Source organism: Rhinichthys klamathensis, unplaced genomic scaffold, assembly GCF_029890125.1.
Source record: "Rhinichthys klamathensis goyatoka isolate OS25496 unplaced genomic scaffold, OSU_Roscu_1.1 h1tg000746l_1, whole genome shotgun sequence".
NCBI classification, from domain to species: domain Eukaryota; kingdom Metazoa; phylum Chordata; class Actinopteri; order Cypriniformes; family Leuciscidae; genus Rhinichthys; species Rhinichthys klamathensis.
Genome location: NW_026607155.1, coordinates 27,431 through 44,393, shown reverse-complemented (window position 1 = coordinate 44,393; position 16,963 = coordinate 27,431). Strand labels below are relative to the sequence as shown.

The window sequence follows — 16,963 nt, the reverse complement described above, 5'->3', positions numbered from 1 at the left end:
AAGTATGAAAGAAATGTATGTACATTTTTAGAATAACTCATTTCTACATTAAACACAACAATACGCCATCGCATTCGCGACTCTCCTAGTATGATTAAAGGGGACACTTCCGGGTTTCTTCCCACCGGAGCCATTTCAAAATGGCGGCTGCGTGAAATCAGCGTATTGGGTGACAAAACAACATTTCCCATGATTCTCTGATTCACTGCGCAACTCACAAGAAGGATAAAATGCGTTCCTTGTTGCACAAAAGCTAAGAAAATCTTGTAAAAGTGTTCAAAACACCATAATTATATGATTGTGGTTGAGCAAGAGTTGAGCTACTTTTATGCTACTGGTAAAATATAGTTAATTTAGTAGCATTGCTTCTTTTAGTTGGTTACGCCCAGGGCTTGACATTAACACCTGCTGCCAAATGCGGGTGTATTTCAGCGGTGGTGTGTAACGCAGTCACTCCTACAAGCCACTTTAGGGGGGTTGAATTTTATATATATTAAATACATGTAGTCTTTTAAAAGGCATCTGAAATAATTAACTAAGAGCAATGTAGTGTTGTCAAAAATATAGATTTTTTAATACTTATCGATGCTGATATATGTGAAACGCTTCCAATACTCGTTTTCCACTGATACACAATACCAGCTGCTCTTTCTCACAACGCCGGTCTTAGCAAGTATTCACGTAAACAGTCAGTTATGTTTTAAGGATGTGGTTGAATATGATTTTACTTTTCTAACTTTAGTTAGTGTGTAATGTTGCTGTTTGACAGGGGCGTAGAATTTAGTAGGGACGCTAGGGATGTGTCCCTACAATATCCAGTGACACTAATAAATACCTAGCAATAATTTCGATCAAAACTTAAAATATATTTATATATTGATGTCCCCGACCCGTCCCCACCAATTTCAAAATCAAACCTACGCCACTGCTGTTTGAGCATAAACAACATCTGCAAAGTTACAACGCTCAAAGTTCAAAGCAAAGGGAGATATTTGCTTTTAAAGAAATCGTTGTTTAAGGACTACAACAAACGGCTGGTAGGAACTACATGAGCTTCCTCCCGGGTTAGTGACATCATCAACCCTAAAATTTACATAAGCCCCGCCCCTGCAGTCCATGTTGAGAAGAGGAAGAGCTGTTGTAGTCGAGCACATTTGTGAGTCTGCTCAAGCTGTGCATCTGTCTTTTCACATGCAATAGAAAGTCACTCTGTGTCTATCTAATTTATAGATTTTCATGACAGAATATGCTAATTGAAGATAGTTAACTCCACAACAGCAACATAAATTTATCAACTAACCATTCAGAAATGTCCTGTTGCATTCTACGTGTTGTCACTTCTTAGTCTCTCCATCTTTGTCTGGTTTAAACATAAAAGGCAGAACAGTTTCTGACATTTTAGCGTGTGTCTGCGTGAGGTAATCGGAGCTGCTAACACACATGAGCTCTTGAAGCTCCGCCCACTGTGTCGGGAGCTGCAGCTCATTTGCATTTAAAGGGCCAGACACAAAACGGTGTGTTTTTGCTAAACCTCAAAAAGTGACAACTTTTTAAACAGCTTTTTAAATTTGACAGCTATTTAAAAACATCTATGGGGTATTTTGAGCTAAAACTTAACATACACACTCTGGGGACATCAGAGATTTATTTTACATCTTGTCAAAAGGGCATTATACCACCCCTTTAAGTGAACATAAAAAGTTGAGAAAGAACACGCATGTGTAATGGATTCGTAGCCTGACTTCGTCATACTCATATTCTAGTCAGAATGTGAGTCTGATACTGCTTCATAGGGCTTTGATTATGAGGCGTGTCTTAACCGAACCAGGAAAAAAAAAAAACTCTGCACTCAATTGGATAGACCTACAACAAATGAGAGCAACGCAGTAAGTCAACTACTTTGCATAGCACAGTTGTCAACTACAGCACTCAAATGCACGCACGCTGGAAGAAGTAAAATAACGAGTGTTGCTTCTTTTACTTGGCCCTCTATGAGTGCGACCAAAGGAGAAACTACAACGACCACAGGGTTTTCATTGCGTCCCATCTTCTTAGTTACCATCGGAGCCAGCTGATAAATTAAACTTTTGCCGAATCCCGTAGGAAGGACGGCAAACACATCTTTCCGATCGACAAATGCATTGATTGCAGTTCTATGTTCGTCTTTTAAAATGAATGCGCTGTCGATTTCTTTTACAACAGACGCGATAGCGGAATCTCTACATCTCAGTTCTCCAGCTGCAGTCATCTGTGAGGGAAACCAGTTCAACCCAAGCGCTCTTTGATAACGTGAGGATTACGTCCCTGCAGATCATCTGTCCATCATCGTATAAAGCCCGCCCTGGCAATTTGATTGGCCCGACGATTTCTGAACCGATCATAATTACTCCTCAATGGAGCGAGTCCAGACCGAACTTCCCGATCAAAAAATGTTGTGGGCGGGGTTCGGGCTGGCATCCAGGCTAATGGATTCGTGCATCAGGTCTTAAAGTGACAGTAGCTTAATATGCCTGATGCCAAATTATGAGATAATATAAAAAATATCTGTATGCAGGGCTGCCAACTCTCACGCATTCAGCGTGAGACTCACGCAATTGAGCCAATTCTCACACTCTCACGCCACACCCCTGATTTCTCACGCTGAAGTGTCAACCCGGTCGGTCAAATGCCTGAAAGATAAGTTTATCTATAGATCTACCAGTTGAGCCATTCGTGATCGACTAGTTTTACCGCAAATTAGTTAAAATATCCTGTAATCTATAGCGAGCGAGCGTGACAGTTGAGAAATAATAATATTTTTACAGTTTTCAACAATAATTGTCATTGTTGAACCCTTGCTCTTATTATGTTTCTGATTTCTCAGTTTTGTCATTATTTTAGCAAATAATTTATTTTATATGTTTTGAGACAGTTTGTTTTAAGAAGTTTCAAAGAGTTAGTAAAAGAGTAAAGTAAAAGTTAAAACTTTTTTTATTTAAGTAGGCATCTATTTTTTATTAAGTAGGCCTATTTATTTTGTATTAATACATAACCTTACTGTATTCATTCATAATGTATCATTATTGCGTGACATTTGTGTCAATAATCGTCAAGCACAGGGGACTTCGCGTAGTGGGAGGGGCCCCCCAAATCAAATTCTGCTTAGGGCCCCCAAAAGATTCGGACCGGCTCTGGAGACCAGACAGACAGTGTGAGTTTTTTGTGACAATTGTGAGGGAAATAGCCTACACAATTTATTCCCATAAACTGTGTAGTCAGCCGTTCTCCCTCCCATCTGCACCGTGTGAATTGTGAACGCAGGCAGGTCAGTGAGTTACAGGGCGCTCCTTGTCTCCATCCAGTTCAGGCTAGTAACTAATAGGCCTGTTATATAGTTTATATAGAATTAAGTTAGCATTAGCAGAGTTGTTTGTTTTGCAGCACTGAGCAGTTATTTTACATAACTTTATCATAAAAAAACAGTACAAAAGCATTTCATGATGACAAATATCTGGACATGCCTAGTAGTTAATGTTAATTATTGTTTTCTAAGAACAGAATGTCAATTAAAATGTTAAATGTAAAATTAAATGTAATGTAAATCTCCCAAGAAATTCTGTACAGATACCAAATACTTTGACAACGCCCCTCAATAAGCCCCTCCCCCATAACCCAAGCCCCGCCCCCCAAAATCTCACTCTAAGCTGAACTCAAAAGTTGGCAACCCTGCTGTATGGCAGTTTTCCCCCATGGTATCGATGTCAAAATTGTGGCCAGAGAAAATGCAGAGTGGCTTGTAACTTTAGAAAACCACTATTCACAGTGGCTGGTGAGCAAAAAAACGGATGCCCCAACACAGTAAGTGTGAATTTAGGATTGTACAATTCATACCAGTATATAAGCAGTGTTTTTGCAGATACATTACTGTGAGGAAGGTGAAGGCTATTCTGAATATTCATCACCTTTATACAGGGCTTATGTTTAGGAAGTTTGCCAGCTTCCCACACGCTAACGCTAACACATGAAGTGCACCAGACCCCTCCGTTCTCCTCTGCTGTTCTCTGTTCAAACGCTCAGAGCATCATTAATACTCTAATTCATGCAGCGCTGCGCCAAAGCATTAAAACAGCAGCGAGCATGACTAATAAACACAAATCTGTTCATGTAGCGATGCTCTCTTAACCGAGGGGTTTGGTGGTGCTTCATGCGCTGAACGCTGTAGAGATGTTTCGCTTGCTTTCACTGCCTTTAGAGTAGACCACAATTGATTGAATTTGGATAAGTGATGCTTGTTAGTGATTTATTTACATCCATTTTTGAAGGCTGATGTAGTGAGCATACTCGTTAAATCATCTCTCGGCTCATTATGTCTCACTTTATGGATGTTTCATTCAATTTTGATGGTTAACACGTCTGAGATCATAACAGATCTTCATCAAAATCATTTTCGCTCCTATCAATTCATAAACTTCATTACAGTTTGCTACATTTAATTGGGAAATACAGCCGATGCTCATGCTGCGCTCCATTCATCGGTTGATTTGCATTGATTTGCATTGATTAGCATTGGCATTGATTGATTGATTGATTGATTGATTGGTAGTTTATGTGTCTGCAGGTCAGATGATGTCACCACAGTCTCTACCCATAAGCACAGAGGGCAAGAATGATGTGAGCCGTGAAAACAGTGCTGTGGACTTCAGCAAGGTTTGCCAAATAAAATACACTACCATTCAAATGTTTGGGGTCAGTAAGATTTAATTTTTTTAAAGAAATTAAAACTTTTATTCTGCAAGGATTCAATAAATTGATCAAAAGTGACAGTAAAAAACCCCAGACTTTCTGTTCATCAAAAGAATCCTGAAAAAAAAAAAAAAAAAATCCCACAAAAATATGAAGCAGCATAATCATATTAGAATGATTTCTGAAGGATCATCAGCTTTGACCACAGGAATAAATTACATTTTAAAATATATTCAAATGGAAAACCATTATTTTAAATTGTAATAATAATATTTCAAAATATTGCTGATTTTGGTGAATGAATGCAACCTTGGTGAGACATTAAAAAACCTTTCCGAACTCGAACGTTTGAATGTTATAGTCCATAACTAGATGTGATGCATAATTTTTTAATGTACAAAAACAATGTAATGTACAACATCAATTTACCGTAAAAGTATCGATTTTCTAAAACATACATTTATTAAAATTTACTTTTTCTTCCCCCAAACACATTTTACTGTATTGTTTAGTGAAATTACGCAATGCCAGTTGTGCTGGTAAATCTATTAACTCTTTCCTTGATGAAATTTTCCGGCTTTCAGTGTTTCCACTGTTATATGGGGGGGCGCTATTATGCATCTTCTGAAAGAGTACGAAATCTCCGGATCAAATTCAAAACACAGGCAAAAAAGAAGCAAAAACCAGCTATAAAAGCATTACTCATGCACGTTTTAGTCTTAGAAGAAAACGTGATTTTTTCATTTTTTGTTCAAAATGTTACTTTTTTATTAAACTTACCCACATACAAGTGTTGATAAAAAAGAATGCTTGATGCTAGAATAAAACGTTGTTGTTTGTTTAAAAGCAGAGGCTCTGTTCTCTCTTTATATGTATATTGCATGTTCAGATGTTCAAAAAACTAAATATTCTGGGGGCCATGAAATTTTTGTGAAAATGATCAAAAACACTGGCGGTGGCTGGTAATGTTTTTTAAAAACACTGGCAGGGAAAGAGTAAATTTTTTTTTTTTTTACATCATATATGGTAGTTTCTGTTAAAACAACTAACATTTGTACAGTATGTAAAGTGTCTTACAGTTCAGTAAAGTACATAGAGGTCTGTCGATTTTCTCTGAAAATTATCTCGCCGTCTGTCTGTTCTGGGAAAGGGATTATGGTTTAAACACATTGTGGCTGAAGCCCTCTTTACCTGACATTAGACTGTTCTGTTTCTTGCATTAAGTGGGTATTATGGTTGTGATCCCATGAACAGAAGAGAGTGCTGTCTGGGATCACAAAGAGTCATGATAAAATACTGTAATAAAATAAAGAATAACATTATGAAATCTTACACAACACATGACCTTTTGTCATGACCATTATGTTAGTATACATAATCTCTTTGGCTGTATAGATCATCTTGAACTTTGACCCTAAACCAGTCTAAGAACACATTTCCGTAGTAACCTAAATTCTGCAAAAAGCTTTATATAGGCCTATGTGCACACGCACAGGATTTGTTTTTTTCCGTGCTTTATAATATTCCAAGATTTGATGATCAAATCTCAGAATCCTGGATATGAATGGGTTGCAGAATTACGGTGGCTTGACAAAACCAGTATACTAGCAGAAAAACGGGTTAAGATTTTTATTACAACCAGTGATATTTTAGTATAATTAATATACTATTATAGTTTTTGTTGATATTTTGAATTAGATTTTTTTAGATCTGTTCTATTCTACCTTTAGTAAATTAATATATATATTTTTTTATATGTATAGTAACTGAACAAATTTATTCTTTTTTTCCCATAGTTTTCTCACTATTGAACTTTTCAAATCTCTTTAAAGTGTCCAATTATTTCAACAGCCTAAGGCCTGTATGACAAACCTATGGAAGCTTGTTTCCGCCACAGAATGAAAAATAAAAAAGGTAATTGCGACTTTTTATCTCACAATTCTGACTTTTTTTCTCATAATTGCGAGTTTACATCTCGCAATTCTGAATTTTTTTCTCACAATTGCGAGATATAAAGTCACAATTGCGTGATATAACGTCAGAATTGCGAGATATAAAGTCAGAATTCATTGATATAAAGTCAGAATTGATTGATATAAAGTCGCAATTGCGTGATATAACGTTAGAATTGCGAGATATAAAGTCAGAATTCATTGATATAAAGTAGAAATTGCGTGTTATAAAGTCAGAATTGTGAGATATAAACTATTCTGAGGGGAAAAAAGTTAGTCTTTTTTTCCCTTAGAATTGGCCTGATAACTCGCAATTGCATGTTTATATCTCACAATTCTGTGAAAAGATGTCAGAATTTCGAGATATAAACTTGCAATTATGTGTTATAAAGTCAGAATTGCGAGATGTAAACTCGCAACTGTGAGAAAAAGTCAGAATTGTGAGATAAAAGTCTCAAATCTGTCTTTTTTTTCGCAATTGCGACTTTATTTCTCAGAATTGCGACTTTATATCTCGCAATTGCGACTTTATTTCTCAGAATTGCGACTTTATATCTCACAATTGCGACTTTATTTCTCACAATTGCGACTTTATATCTCGCAATTGCGACTTTATTTCTCAGAATTGTGACTTTATATCTCGCAATTGCAACTTTATTTCTCAGAATTGCGACATTATATCTCGCAATTGCGACTTTATTTCTCACAATTGCGACTTTATATCTCGCAATTGCGACTTTATTTCTCAGAATTGCGACTTTATATCTCGCAATTGCGACTTTATTTCTCACAATTGCGACTTTATATCTCACAATTGCGACTTTATTTCTCACAATTCTGACTTCATATTTCGCAATTGTGAGATAAAAAGTCGCAATTATTATTTATTTTTTTATTCAGTGGCGGAAACAAGCTTCCATACAAACCTGTTCAAAACATCCATGCAAGACTTTGTTTTCAATATGCATGTGTATTTCTCACCTAGTAACTCCTGCATAATAATGTGTGTGTAGATAGACCTGCACTTCATGAAGAAGATCCCTGCAGGTGCGGAGGCCTCGAATGTCTTGGTTGGAGAGCTGGAGTTTCTGGACAGGCCTGTGGTGGCGTTTGTCCGCCTCTCTCCTGCCGTTCTGCTCAACGGCCTGGCAGAAGTGCCCATTACCACCAGGTGAACACCATGGGCCCTATCATACACCCGGCGCAATGCAGCGCCAGGCGCTACGCAAGTGTGTTTTGCTAGTTTCAGCCCGACGCAGTTTTCATTTTCACGTCCTGCGCCTCGTTGTTTAAATAGCAAATGCATTTGCGCCTATTTGTTCACCCATGGGCTGCTGGTCTGAGTGTTCAGGCGCATTGTTGGCGCGTTACTATTTTGAGGAACTGAAATAGACTGAGCCATTGACCAACAAAAACCTGGTCTAAAGTCAATGGCGCAATATTGTTTTTGTTATTTAAAGAGCGTGTTTTTAATGTACGCCTATTGGTGGGTCCTCAACACGCGTACACTGTTATTACACGCAGCAGCACACAAACATGCCAAATATATTAGGGCTGTCAGTTAAACGCGTTATTAACGGCGTTAACGCAAACCCATTTTAACGGCGTAAATTTTTCTATCGCGTGATTAACGGTGTTTTTGGCCTAGCAAACTTTGTAGTTTTTTTCACATGCTTTTGCAACAGTTACAGGACGCTACATTGCTTCGTCGACCAAAGCGCAAGCGGATCTAGCTAGACCGGAAACAAAACAACAGGCACGCCGACGCCGCACACACTTGTTTAGGCTTGCGAGCCGGCCAAATAGTTGGTTAACGTTACGTTTTGAGTGGATGGCGAGCGCGAGACGCCGAAATGTATGCCAATAAGATTCTGAATGGAAAGTTTACTTTTTAAAAAGTTGCCAAATTCCAGTGTTTTGACGTTGTGAACTGAGCTATCATCATCGCAGCACGTCCAGTCTGAAATACCACTTTATGGCCAAGCACACACACACACACACACACACAGCTGATGCGAATTCTCCGCCTCCTCGTCAATATCAGGACCTCGTCAGTATTTCTTTCACCTTTTTATTGATGGACTTACATTGTGTGAGAGATTATTTGCTCCAAGTGAGAATGTTAGTGTGAAATTGAACACAGTATTGTCAATGTTGTTTTCAATAAAAAACATTTGCACAAAGCAAGCCGATCCACTTTTCCATGTTGATAAGAGCATTAAAATGAGAAAAAATAATGGGACAAAATGAAATCAAGAGACATTTAAAATAGATAAAAATGTGCGATTAATTGCGATTAATCGCGAGTTAACTATGACATTAATGCGATTAATCGCGATTAAATATATTTGAATCGTTTGACAGCACTAAAATATATATATAAAAAAAAGGATTACAATGTAAAAGATTATTATTGTCTACATAAAGATATGGTGGAATCCGGCTTGTCCCGTCGATGGTGTTGCTTTAACCGCGCGCACGAGCAGATCTGTTTGCGCTTTGGAGACACGTTCAGTTTTTCCATTTGCAAATTCTGTCGTGTAAATAGCGAATCCGCCGTGGCGCGAACGCAACTGGCTTTTAAAGGGAATGGGAGATGAGACTCTGTTTTTTTTCCACGCAAAGCTCAAAACACACCCATTACTCATTAAAGGGGCACTTTGCAACTATTTCAACTTAATAAAACCGTTTAGAAAATGCACATGAACACACCCTCATGTGGTATTTTCCACTGGGCAGCTCTAATTTGAATATTATATTCAAAATAGAATATTTTGATGCACGAGTTGCCGAGATGAGATAACCTTTGACCTTTTCAAAATGGCGGAGAGCAACGCAAGAGTCGTGAATGGTAAAAATATGTACTATTCATGATCTAGAAAATATACAGCATATTATTTACCGTTTGAGTTTTGATAAATCATTTTCTTGCTGTAGCAGATGACTTAAGCTATCTAAAATAATAACAGGTCTGGATCTCCATCTTTTTACCACATTACGACAACAAAAGCACTTGAATGCAACACACGGGTAAATACCAGTTCACAAGTGGAAAATATCATATTTTCCATAGCACGTGAACGCACCATAACGTCCCGGTAAGTTGGAAATAGGAAGTCTCGTGAGAACCGAGAACGAGCGAGAAACACGAACTGCTTTATGGCAATTTGACATAATTCTATGATACTGTGTATGATGTATCACCCACTCGGTAGACATAGCTCCACACAATAAAGTTGGCCGGCTCCGATAATAACAAATGCACATGAGCAGCGGTAGAAAGTGGGAGGAGGGCGCCGCAAGTGTGTTTTTTTACGACAGTGATGTGAAAATATACACCGCACAGCTGTAGGGGGAGCTCGATGAGAAAACATGCGACAACAAAAGTGAAAATCAGCGAAGAAATCACTAGAGTTGCCAAGTGCCCCTTTAAGAGAATAGGGACGGCCCTTTTAGACCATCCGACCCGTTAAACTAGTAAAAGTGAACTTGCACTGTGTGCTTTAGACCAGGGATGGGCAACTTCAGTCCTGGAGGGCCATTGTCCTACAGAGTTTAGCTTCAACCCTAATCAAACACACCTGAACAAGCTAATCAAGGTCTTCAGGATTACTAGAAAGTTACAGGCAGGTAATTTTTGTCAGGGTTGGAGCTAAACTCTGTAGGACAGTGGCCCTCCAGGACCGATGTTGCCCATCCCTGCTTTGGACCATAGGCTTAGATCGTTCAAATAGGGCCCCAAGTTTGCTTTGTGAAACTCAACAGAAGAACACCAGTTACATTGCTGTTTTGTGCTTGATCTGTCAGATTCCTGTTCATCCTGCTGGGGCCTCTGGGTAAAGGGCCACAATATCACGAGATTGGCAGATCAATTGCGACCTTGATGACAGATGAGGTGAGAGAGCATGGTATTGTTTTACAGTTAGATACTGCTTTTAACAAGGTACTGTTTGTGTTCACTTTGTATGTTTGATACAGATGCATTTTAGAATATTTCAAAATGAAACATTTTGATTGGATGAGCTGCATTTTGGTATAAAAAACATAAAAAACAATTGTGGGCGGTTCTTATCTTTATGTTTAGTAAGCACATTGCATTATGTTCGTGAAAAATTTCACCTGCAATTTACACTTTAAGCCTCTGTAAAAAGTTTTTTTTGCAGTTTTTAAAAATTCTATCATTCCGATTTCTGTAATTTAATCAAAGTTTTTAGAGTTAAATCAGATCTATCAAAAATGATGTCACTTCGTGGAAGATGATGTCATTCAGGAACTGGCTTTTGTTGGTTTTACAAAAGACGAACAGGATGAAAAGGGAAAAACCTACAAAATGTAAAATTACTTAAAATGTACTTGTTTACTGAATGGTGATTTAAAGAAAACAAACTAATGTGATTTAAAAACAATTTTTTGTAAAATTTCTGGAGTACACCAAAGGGTTTCTATTTACAACGTGTTTTTGCAGTGATGAGCAATGAAGCCAATCACAGATATATCTGTTGATCTCTTGAACGCAGTGGCCAATCAGAGACATTTAAGTATATAAAGTTTTTTTTGTTCAGTTCAGAGTTCTGCACTCTCGCGAATACTCTCATTATAACAAACGAAGTGTAGACACGATGTAAATAAGAGATTAATAAAGAGCTTTTTAGTGATTATAAATGGAGCAGTTCGATAACAAAGCTGACATCAACAACAACAAACTTATAGTTGACAACATGTTATATTGGACTAATTTAAACACTGCCTGCATCATGACGTGAATAATACATCACCATAATGCGTTAATTATACATGACAGCTCAGTTATCATAGGTATTAGTTTTGCCATTAGCTTTCACCACTTAAACTGTGCTTTATTTTAGTGAAAAAATTTGTGAAATCACAAGTTAACGACTCTTCATGGCAGACACTGATGTTTGTGTTCTATTCTGAAATACCAACACTAACACTTTGGGTACGTTTTTGCTTGATTTAAACTGCAAGTAAAGTACAGTGTTTAAAAAAATTAAAATAAAATGTAAGCTTCTGTAATGTTGTTTCAGTTATGTTGCTGCTTGCTTTTACTTTACTAAAAAACTCCTATGTGTCGACACACTGATGATGGCTTAGGCTGAATGGACATGGTATTAATAAATATATGAGATATAACTAGAGAGTGCGGTTTTTCATCTTTATTTGATAACTTCTTTATAACTCGCACCCATAAACGGTTTGGGAGTTAAGCGTGCCTGTTCTCAGCTCTTCTTTTAAAAGAAACCATAGGACTGTAGTCTAAAGCATTCATGTAAAGTGTGAGAATGTCATTTTCCAGTGTATGCTCAAAAATGGCAAGGTAAGAGGCTATTTGATTGCACTTTTGTTAATTTGTAGTTTGTTTCATTCTTGTGTGATTCTTTTTTCTAGATTTGTTAGTTGTTTTATTATCACCATTTATTTGCTTCATATATGTGTCGTTTTCACTATGCATGTTATAGTAAATTGCAGTTAATATGAAAGATAAGCATTCGCAGTAATTAGAATATATATATTTTTTTATTATGGCCGCTATTTAAATCTCACCTAGGCCACTAACAGAGCCTGGGTCGACCCTGATTTTAAGATGCATAATGGAAACATTCAAACGTACCCATTAATATTAATAAATGTAAATCATGAACGTTGGTGTCTTTTATCATATTACTGTTGCTGTGTATTGCATTGTATCCAGAACACCCCTACAAATTCACTACCTTGAGTGTATTATTATTGCTTTAATAAAGCGGGTTTCATGCAGACTGAAGATGAGAGGATAGGAAACTCCTGAGGTCTTTCACAGCTCAGCAGATTCTCTCTCACTTAGTCTTTGAGGTGCAGAGGAGACTTACAGAACGGCCCTAATAACACGCAAATGACTGCTAATTAGACAGAAAACCACCCTTGTGCCAAGCTGCTGGTTCATGTTGCTAAGGCAACATCTTAAGACATTAAATAGCATGATAATGTGAAAATGTACTTTTTTCCAGGCTTCCTGCATGTAGTCTTAAAGAAATGGTTTATCGTTTATTTACCCTCATTTCGTTTCAGATACTCATTGGGGTTGTATTTCTTTTGTAAGGTATCTGGGGTAAATCATTGACTCTGTCCTGAATGCAAATAAAGCACATTCTTCCTAAAACCCAAAGTTTTTAGGATTAATGAAAATTACTGGACTTTGGTGCCAACAAGTCTGCTTCTAACACGTTTACGACTCTGGGACACTCACCAGAGACTAACCCTGCATTCTCCCACTCACTAGTCCAAGCTTCAAAGGAATTCCAGAGAACCCCCCCCCCCCCCCCCCCCCCCCCTATTGGGTGCTCAATGCACGCAGATACAAACACACACACATATATGAACTTTTACTACTCCCCTCATTTAAAGACATTTACTGAGGTATATTTGATATGTTGTTATGTTTGTCGATTGCCCAGGTCCTATGAAGGGATCTATGAGTGTGTGTTAGTTTAAAACAAACTGCAAGGGCAGTTAATTATGCTTTTAATGTAACTTTGCAATATAACTCTCCTAAAATGTATTTCTTCCTATGTTCAGAATGCTTGGGACCTGACAAGGTCATTTATGTAATTGAACAAGCCATAAAATGTATTTTACTATGTTTTACCATCTTTGGAATGATTCTGAACAAATTCTGACTGATCGTAAAACCTGTGAATGCGGCCATAATTTAGCTTTGACAAGACAAAGAGAATTTTGCCGCCAAGAGTTTTGTTGAATGTCATTGGCTAGTTCGCACCTCAGAGGTGTGGACTCCAGTTCCTTTAAAAGAGAACTGGACTCGCTCGCTTCTCTCTCTGTCTTCCCTCTCTGGCTGGTACCCTGGACTGCTCTTCCTCCATCATGTGACTCCTTGGTCCATCGGGACCTCGTGTTCATGCGATGACCCATCTTTCCTTTGTTTGTCTAGTTCAGTTTTATTTTCCTTTTTGTATTCTCCTTTGTTCATTCTCACCGGCGAGTGAAATGAACTTAGTTTGAATCATTTCTTTGGCAACACCTTCAACGGACGATTTGAACATCCCGCCACACGGGCGCGCCGGAAAGGACCTCTGACCGGGTTCGGAACACACACACACGTACACGAGAGATCAGCAAGTATTCGTTTTCCTACCGAGATCTAAATACTGCTAAGATTGCCTGCCCTAATTAGGGTACGATTTGACTAGTTGTCTCTCTTAACGGTTCTGTGTCTGATGAATTTTGCCAAACTCACCAGCTCTCTCTCTCTCTCTTTCTATATGCATTCTCCTTCCTCGATGTTTTATTGTGTTTGTAAATACATTTATTCCTTGTAACGTTTATTAACCGTATACGTAATCACCTTTATTAAATACATATATTCATTGATTGATTCTGCCTGTGCTCATACTTCAAATCACTTAAATGTTTCGATCAGCTATAAGCTTTGAAATGGTATAATACTTTAAATAGTATTGTGACGAAACAGGAGAGCTATCTTTTACGGCCGTAAAGATCGTCTCTTCCTGCGAGTCTCTTAAAGGTAATTTCTCTGTGGAAATTGATGAAGATCCATGACCAGTTTGCTGGACAAACAGATTATTCGATAATAATTAATTCCATTGAGGAGTATCCTAAGAATCTATATATTCCAGACGATTTGTATATGAATATTGAATTATAATTCGTTATGATTTAATTATTGATAAATACAATTGATCTATCTTGCCGATCTGTATGAATAATTGATTATACATCCATTATATTCGGTCGTTCATAACAGATTGCGTAACCCCTTTGCCGGGTGATTTTTAACATGTATTGTTATCTGGGTCAAACCCGTATCAATAGTTATTAATTTGTAATTACTAAATATTGAATACATATTCCCCAATGGCCCAAATACTTTACAGAGTTTTGGTGGAGAATGCGGGCACATTTTAAATTTGTTTATGAGCAATTCAGTTTCAATCTATGTGTAGGCCTATATTGTTATTTAGTATTGTATGCGCGTTTCGAATCGTGAGCCAAAGCGCGCAGCGCGAACTCACTGACTAAACTGAGTAAAGGCACAAAGCCGAATTCAGGTAAGCACATTAACAGCTGCTAAATATGTCTTAACATTTTAGTCACTGTTAATTGCTAAATTAAACTGCAGTTATACTAATAATATTAAAATTGCCTCTGTAAAGACGCGCTACATTTTAATATTAAAAACTCCCCTGCCCGAACGAGATTATTCTAACAGGGTGAAGACAAGATTTAGTGAAACGATGCTCTTTCACTATTCTTAAAAAGGCCTTATAATCGTTAGATTAACGATAAAACTCCTGGTTAAACATTGACGTAGCTACTCAATTGTAAAAACCTAAAGCATATTTAATCATAGGTGCTATTTGATATATGTTATGGGAGTCGAAAAACAGATGAATAATTCCTGTTTTCTCTCGCACAACGCAGTGACGAATCCTGCTAGATGTGCTTGTAAAACATAGCACCGAAAAAATCCAACACTGAAAACATTTTTCATAAATGCTATTTGATAAATGTTATTTGGATCCGAAAAACAGATGCCTAATTCCTGTTGTCCACAATTTACGTGTAGTGCAGCGAAGAAATCCTGCCACACACTTTTGTGAAATATAGCACCAAAAATCCGCCGAGATTTAAATTTTATGTTTGTGATCTATGCAGTAACGGGGCGTGCCCTTAGATTTGAATCACATTTGAAGCAGGCTGGTTGTTATTCCGCTGACAAACACAAGAGGGCAACCTTTAAGAGTGTGACAGTCTCAAAGTACTACCACGCCCTTACTTCACCCCGCATGAACGAAAATTGCGCCATCGTGTGGGCATTCGCAAACAGGTCACTCTGTTCTAAAAATTCTCTCGTTCTTTTTCATTTTCCCTGTGATTAGGAACTTTGCAGTCTAACTTTCAATACATATTCGCATTGGAAAGCTTTGCTTGTGTTAATATTGTTGAACGTTAGATAGTTCTCCTGCCTCTGACGGTTTGTACTTGGTTTGAGTTTGATTCAGACAGGATTTGGATTAAAATTTAGAGTGAAGTCTCAGCTCAGACTCAGCCACTGTTTGACCCACTTAGAGGGAAGTAAGCCATCCAATGGCCGTCTCCTGCTAGGTCGGTTCGCAGCTGTCGAGTCTCTTCACTCTCTCTTTTCAATTCTGTTTTGAATCACTTATTGCTACTTGTTTGTTTGTTTGTATACTTTATTGTCCTTTTCCAGGAAATTTGTCTTGGACTCAAGGCTGCATTAATACATAACATACATACAACAAATACACACACAAACTATAGACCTACATTACTACATCTTGCTATTTAACATATTAATTGATAGAGATTTACTTCTCTCTTTGGATTATTTCATAATTATTAATGATACCTTGCAGTAATCTTGATTATTATCAGAGATAATCCTGATCTTTAACTTTCGGTACACGCTTATTTAAATTGAGTTTAACAAGTTTAAATCTTAATTTAAATTAAGTTTGTCTATTCAGCCCTCTGATTTACTATCAGATATAATTCTGATCTTGAACTTTCTGTACACGCTTATTTAAATTGAGTTTAACAAGTTTAAATTTTAATTTTAATTAAGTTTGTCTATTCAGCCATCTGATCTATTATCAGATATAATTCTGATCTTGAACTTCCTTTACACGCTTATTTGAATTTGGTTCAAACAACTTTGAATTTAAATTTAAATTAAGGTGGCTGATTCAACCAGGTTAACGACAGAGAGGAAGTGCGTCCCCTTGTGGCGAAAACCCACTACTACGGTACACCTCCTCCTGCGTTCAGCCTGCTCTTTAGTTCTACCTTTCTCTCTTGATTATTTCATAATTATTAATGATACTTCATTGCTATCATTGGTGATTATCGGATATTATTCTGATTTTCCTTTTAATTCTTCTTACATGCTTATTTAAATTTGATTTAACCTTCGTTGAATTTGATTTGAATTAAGTTTGTCCATTCAAGTCAGGTGGGCCACCACTGAGGAAGTACGTACCCTTGTGGCACAAACACGCTACGACAGCCTGCTTCCTCCGTGTTTCATCTGGCTTTCCTTATTCTCTATTTTCTCTTCTGGGTTAGGTCATTTTGATAATTACCAACATTATCGTAATTTCCTTTTGTTTATTATTATTTAGTAAAGCCTTTGCCTTTATTTCTACACACATAATTACTCAATTTGGATAAACAAGAAAGCCTTAATTCACTTTAGGTTTCGCTTGCTAAATCCTGTTCTGTATTTGTACGTA

General features: G+C 37.4%; 1 protein-coding gene across 1 annotated transcript in view; it reads left to right on the top strand.

Annotated features, from left to right (window-relative positions):
- The window catches only part of slc4a10b (solute carrier family 4 member 10b), a 91,158-nt gene that overhangs the window by 47,964 nt on the left and 26,231 nt on the right, over positions 1 to 16,963 (top strand). Inside the window, exons 9-11 of the mRNA XM_056242708.1 lie at positions 4,598 to 4,686; positions 7,688 to 7,845; positions 10,482 to 10,569. Coding sequence (XP_056098683.1) covers positions 4,598 to 4,686; positions 7,688 to 7,845; positions 10,482 to 10,569 — 335 coding nt within the window. The remainder of the gene's footprint in view (positions 1 to 4,597; positions 4,687 to 7,687; positions 7,846 to 10,481; positions 10,570 to 16,963) is intronic.